Source organism: Malus sylvestris, chromosome 9, assembly GCF_916048215.2.
Source record: "Malus sylvestris chromosome 9, drMalSylv7.2, whole genome shotgun sequence".
NCBI lineage: Eukaryota > Viridiplantae > Streptophyta > Magnoliopsida > Rosales > Rosaceae > Malus > Malus sylvestris.
The window spans coordinates 18,508,134-18,514,918 of record NC_062268.1 but is presented as its reverse complement, the minus strand read 5'-3'; the positions used below and the strand labels follow the sequence as shown (position 1 = coordinate 18,514,918).

Genomic DNA, 6,785 nt, shown 5'->3' with positions numbered 1-6,785 from the left:
GTACCATCACACACACATTGTTCCAGCTTCCAAGTGTGTACTTTCATTACCTCTCTCTCTCTCTCTCTCTCTCTCTCTCTCTCTCTCTCTGCTAGCTTTTGATATCCACATTTCTTCTGAAATGGAAAGAAACCAATTGCGTAGGCAGGTTCGTCTCATGAGGCAGTCCCTCTTTGATCAGGTTTTTTCTTTTTTCTTTTCTTCTCTTTACGTACGTACCCTTTTCCTTTAATTTCATGTTTCCCTATATTCCGCAGCTAAAATTTTCTCAAACTTGTAGTTTGCATTTACAAGTCCAAGCCATCATTTTTATCTATATTTTTATTTACAAATGTTTTATCATTTGAATTTTGGTTACAATACTTGCATGTATTTAATACACTCATCAGCTTGACAATTAGATGATGATTATAATAAATACATATATTCACATGAACTATATCTAACCAGTCAAATGATAATTGTATTGAATACATGTAAGTATTGTAGATCAATCGCATGATGTAGAAACTCGTCAAACAAAATAAAATTGGATACCAAATAGTCATTGAAATATATGTGAAGGAGTGGGAGGCATTGTTCACCGTCCATGCAACACCATTATGTTTCCCGATCAACCCCTGAGCATGCATGCAAGTTTACATTTATGTAAAATTAAATTTTCTAAATCTTTGAGAATTTCTGGTGGCTAATTAATTTAGTCTTCGTGGTGTATATGTGTTATAGGGATTTCTGGACGAACAATTTGTTCAGCTGGAGGAGCTGCAAGATGATGCTAACCCTAATTTTGTGGAGGAAGTAGCTACATTGTACTACCGAGATTCATCTAGATCACTCCAAATCCTAGAGCAGGCACTGTGAGTCAAATTATAATTTTCAACTTTTTAAATTTTTGATGGACATATATACCACGCGAGGACTAATTAATTAGATAAACTGTATCCACATATAATGATGTCTTATATGTTTGCAGACAGAGGAACCCTCGTGATTTTAATAAGTTGGACAACTATATGCAGCAGTTCAAGGGAAGTAGCTCAAGGTAATAAAAAATTTCGATTTTATTAATTTTAAAATTTATTAGAAAGGAAAGGGATCTGCTAGTATGTTCTGTGTTGGCTTTTAAGATGACAATATTTAATCCCAAATTAATTAAACGATTTTGTTTACTTGTGCAGCATCGGAGCCAAAAAGGTGAAAGCTGACTGCCAACAGTTTAGGGAATATTGTAATGCAGGAAACGCAGAAGGGTACATTAATCAATCCATCTTTTCGAATTACAATATTTTTTTATATATAAAAATACAAATTATAAAGCGAATCTTATTCCCCAACCAATCAAATCAATTAAAAAAAAGTAATTTTGCACGATCAATGAATGCAATTAATCAGATGCATGAGGACTTTCCAGCGACTGAAGCAAGAACATGCAACACTGAAAAAGAAGCTTGAGGCTTATTTTCAGGTGACTCGATTGGTCTCAAGTTTTGGACTATTATATTGTATCATATCAGGGTTTTCAATTAGTTGTATCCCATAAAATAAAAGTGTATTAATCTCATTTTTTACATAAATTTTGGTGAATTCAGATGGCAAGGCAAGCTGAGCCAATCGAGACAGCATGTCGACCCAAGTAATCAAGAAAGTCATCAACAGCCAGAGTCTAGCTTAGATTAATGGAACGTCTCTTATGGTTGCTTATGGAATAATATTCCAATTTCCATGTAAAATGTTTTCAATGTCTCTTAAAAAAAATGCTATGTTGTTATGTATGTTTACAATCAAGTGTAATTTTGACTCAGAAGCAAGTTAGGTGATGAGTTGACTTTGACTACAGCTGTATGTATATTCTGTTCACTCGCAAATTAAATTAATTTATTATATTGATTTGTTAAAAAGAAAAAAAAGTGTAATTAATTTTGAGTTAGTAAAAAAAAGAAATTAAAACCTTTTGCTTTTTGTCAATGAAGATAAAATAAGAAAAAAAAAATTATTTATCAGGAAATGGGTTTATTACGAATGAGAATGGGCTTCACCATCGAGTTGAATCAATTTCACGTTCCGCTTTGATCCTCAATTTTTCATGGCCTCTCCTCCAAATTTTGGCATACATTAGTAGGAATAATTTAACAAACAAATTTACATGCAGATGTAAATGTAGGTATGTCTGTTATAACGGATGAGCTCGTCCTATAGACTCCAGTTCAAAGTTTCTCCTACAATTTCTATTAATTTAAAGTAGAATATCTTGAATAAAAAACAAACAATTTACTTCATAGTGTTGGAAATTGGTACTAAGCGAAATATCTTGTATATAAAAACAAAGTCTGCTAGACTAACTAATCAAATTCACCAGTCAGCTAAGTACAGATTAGTCAACCAAACACAATTTTATCAATTCAACTTAGGTTACAAAAGTTCTTCTAGCCAACAGTAGTCATGTTCATTACTTATTATTACGTTGTGTGAGCATGGTTATAGGCACATATCAATTAGCAAGTCAAAGGATGCATGTATCATGTGCTAGTAAGTGAGATATGTGGCAAGCCTTTAGTAACACTAAAACCAAGAAGTTTTGACCGGAAAACCCCACCTCTGGGTTAAAAACTGGGGACTCCATTAAGTCCAATCCACTAGTGCAAATGAGATTCATACAAGGTAGCACATCAAGCTCTTTTCCTAGATCTAATATAATATGTAGAATTATCATAGAGACGGGCCAACAACCCACTTCCAACAACACTGATATTGTCCCCAACTTGGTAATTACTACATGCACAATCCGTCAAGTATGGGGTTTTATCACAAAAGGCCTCAGTGTTAGTTAGAGTGTGGCTAAGATGGGATTTAACACGCCTCTTCACGTGTGACCCAATTAGTAGGTCACTTGTGGGAGATCCACACATCGGCAATCACGTGGAGACAAGGAGACTCACCCTACATGTGGGCCCACGGGATACCCACCATCATCGCGTAGGGCCAAGAGGACCCCCCATTACATGGCAATACATACTGCCTGCTCCCTAGCTCTGATACCATGAAGAAAGTTGGGGTTCCACCATAAAACCAATTGGCAATATGGGGAGTAGCCTAAGACCATATAAGCCCATAGCAAGGCTTGTCCCTCACCGATGTGTGACAAACTCTTCCTCACATTTCAATTCTCAACACTCCCCCGCAAGTGTGGCCGATTTTCAAGCCTACACATGAACAACAAGTGGGTTTGACTTTCACACGAAGGACAACCCGCTCTGATACCATGATGAAATTGGGGTTTATGACAAATACTATTTCAATTCTTTATTCTTCTCCATAAGGAGGTATTTATAATATTACAAAGGAGCAATACTAGGCAATAAATCAAAACAATCATTTGTCAACAAAACAAGGAAACCTAGACCAAATCAAATCATATCAAACCTAATTAAATCATATAGACTCACTAATTAAATCAAATCCCTAAAATACTTTTCTCATTATTTTCCAACACCCCCCCCCCTTTTCAACTCATGGTGTGAAACCATGAGTTTGTCAAGAAGGAAATCATCACTAATACGCTGAAACTAACGTCAATCTTTTCAAAAGATCAGCAAATCATAGTTTGTCAGAACTAACGCCTCTTTTCGAATGCCTACCTGGAACTAGTGCCAATCTTTTCGAAAGCCCAATTGGAACAAATGTCTCTTTTCGAAAGCCTGATGAACAAATCATTATCCTCGGGACTAACACCTCTTTTTGAAAGCCCAACTAGAACTAACGCTAATATTTTCGAAAGCCCAATTGGAACTAACGTCTTTTTTCGAATGCCCGATAAATAATTCTCTTGATATGATAGAACTAACGCCTCTTTTTGAAAGTCTAGTTGGAACAAACGCTAATATTTTCGAATGCCCAACTGAAACTAACGCCTCTTTTCAAAAGCCCCAATCACCAAATCTTTTTCCTTTTCTTCAATCTTTTGTTTCATCCTTTTTTTTTTCTTCCTCAAACTAAATTAAAAATATATAAAAATAAAACAAAACCCAAGAACCTTCATGATAGGAAATGTATCCTACCTTGACAAAACTTTTTTTTTCTTCTTCTTTTCTCCAAGGCAGTGGAACCACAACTTTTTTCTTTCGCTCTTTTCTTCATGGCAACAGAAACCATTCTTCTTCTTCATTTAACAATAGTAGACAATCTTCACCCCTCATGCTCATAGCTTGTGGGTGCATGAAGAAAATTTTCTTCATGCACCCATAGGTAAGCGCTCATAGCAAAGTTCAACCAAGAATCGAACTCTTGGCTCCACATGTAGAGTGAGTCCCCTTGGCTCCACGTGGTTGCCGATGTGTGGATCTCTCACGTGTGACCCACTAATTAGGTCCCACATGAGAGGCTTGTTGAATCCCACATCAACCATGGAAAAAGAAAAGTAATAGTTTAAATATGATAACCCCACTCTAACTAACACCGAGACCTTTTGTGATAAAACCTCACACCTGACGGATTGTGCAGGTGGTAATTACCAAGTTGGAGAGAATATCGGTGTTGTTGGAAGTGGGGTTAGGATATTTAAACTATTACTTTTCTTTTTCTACGGCCGATGCGGGATTCAACATAATCTACCAAGCAACTTTACCTTTATGCAACCTTGAGCTCTTTGATCTTCACTAGGAGGCAGCTCCAACCTTGAGCTCTTCACCTTGTAGCACCGAGACCAATGCGTTCTTCAAGTGAGTGATGTAATGATGTAGATGATATAATGTGGATTCAAATGACAAGTCAGTTTCTCCAGTCAAAAAGTTAAAGTAAGAAACTAACATGAATCCAACAAGGAAACTACGTCCAATTAATGATTTTAAACTTGGGATTAGACTATGAAAACAATGCAACCCTGTTTCTCAATGATTGTGTGTTTAATGCATGAAGAAATGTTTGGCAGGTAGGGTTTCATAAATGAGGAAGAGGGCAAGCTTCAAAGCTTTAATGCACTTTCACACTCTAAAAAATAAATCTAAACAACCACCTCACAAAAGAACCCTCAATAAGAACCTGTATGTTTTTAGTTAACAATGACAGGGAACATTTTTCAGCGTAGAAAATGATATGGGCAGATCAATGGCTAAAAGCTAGCTATCAACAAAAAGGTGTTAGTCAGCCCATGTGGGCAGTCTTAAGTTGTGTGCCCAGCTGCGTGAAAGCAACAAACAAAACCAACGAGATAACTAATCTAGTCAGAATGTAATAAGAATTTAGACATGAAATGCATATGCATGAACAAACCTTTGAAGTGATGAGTCACACCTTTGAGCATATAATTTTAAAAGTAACAACCCATAATCAGAGTATGTCCTAAAACTAATTTGAGCATGTGGTACAATGTATACGAAAGAGAATGGTCTCATGAATCTAACTTCTTTAGATCGCATTCTCCCAATTACATATTCCTTGGACTTATCGTTTAAGCGTATAACATTTATATGAGACGACTTCAAACAATAATCTTTGCCCTTTAAATTAAACTATATTAGTTTAACATATGAAATGTCCGTAAAGTATCATCATATGATTGGTTTTAGGGCACATTTCCAACAATCTCCCACTTGCACTAGAGCCAATCAGCTTGGTCATCAATGATGATACCTCTTCTGTAGTCATTTCAAAAATGGCTGAGTAGTAGGCCTAAACAATGGATATTTATATGTTATCCATAGAAGCAACCTTGAGAATAACGACGTCACCATTATACATGATTCTTAATCATGTGGTTTAATCTCTCATTTAAGTTCGGATCATGATGAGACCTTGATTCCCTGGCTTGAGCTATCGCCCCATTAGTGTCGTAGTGTCGGTACACTAGAGACACTATCTAGTTGGAACCGAATAGAGAGTTCATGAATGAACTTTCTCATCCAAACAACATTGTTGTAAGCTTCTATATGGCAATATATTTTGCATTTACAATGGAACACACTAAAGTCATTACTTTTAATGTTTCCATCCAAATATCTCTTTAGTCATAATAAAGAGATATCTGATTATCTCTTCATTCATAATGAAGAAACATCCAATGATGGATTAGATTCATAATCTAATTCATTTATGCTTCCATTACGTTACTCTAATTCTTCCTCATTCTTGAGGAATCCATCCTTTATTATTTCTCAAATACTTAAGGATTCACTTGACAGTTGTCATGGTTCTGATCCTGGGCTTGCATTGATATCGTCTTGTACCGATCATGGTACAACTCATATCAACATTTTTCATACAATATGAAATATATAAATCACCTTTCTGCGTATACATAAAGGATTCTATTTACACATTATTTCTTTGGGAGTCATAGGGTACGTTCCCTTTGAGAAGAGCTACCTCCTAGTCTCACTAGAGTTGTTCTTCTGATTGAAGTTTTTCATCATATGAGAAACTTCCTAGCATCTTTTGTTTATCATTAGGGCTTGATATAATCCAATTATATCCTGAAATCTATCATTATAGATTTCTATCTCATGTTTATAGACTATGTCTCCCATATACATTATATCGTTATAGAATGTTTAAAGTCATAACTTTAACGAAGAAGTATTCTTTTCATTTCCAGAATTAATATATCATATATGTATATATTCAAATTTAGGAACATTATTGACTCCCACTAATCTTTTGTAAACCTAGTAAACAAAAGATTCATTTACATCTTTATGAGAAATCAAACGATTTGATCTTTCTCTCATAAGACGCTTATAGCTCCCACTAACTTGCTAAGATTCATGATGGATGGATCTCTACAACTTACATGT

At 35.4% G+C, this 6,785-nt stretch overlaps 1 protein-coding gene across 1 annotated transcript; it reads left to right on the top strand.

The window, feature by feature from the left end:
• Positions 1-1,749, top strand: LOC126634465 (histidine-containing phosphotransfer protein 4). Its single transcript, XM_050304992.1, has 6 exons — positions 1-181; positions 727-857; positions 974-1,042; positions 1,179-1,250; positions 1,393-1,465; positions 1,590-1,749. Exons 1-6 carry the CDS (start codon positions 122-124, stop codon positions 1,635-1,637), a joined length of 453 nt encoding a protein of 150 aa, XP_050160949.1. The 5' UTR covers positions 1-121; the 3' UTR covers positions 1,638-1,749.
• The last annotated feature ends 5,036 nt before the right edge of the window (positions 1,750-6,785 follow it).

Excerpts from the sequence above, each read along its gene's own strand:
- LOC126634465 (XM_050304992.1), top strand. The coding sequence starts at position 122 with ATGGAAAGAAACCAATTGCGTAGGCAGGTTCGTCTCATGAGGCAGTCC. Across the intron at positions 1,251-1,392 it reads AATGCAGGAAACGCAGAAGG|ATGCATGAGGACTTTCCAGC; the intron begins GTACATTAATCA and ends GCAATTAATCAG. Across the intron at positions 1,466-1,589 it reads AGCTTGAGGCTTATTTTCAG|ATGGCAAGGCAAGCTGAGCC; the intron begins GTGACTCGATTG and ends TGGTGAATTCAG.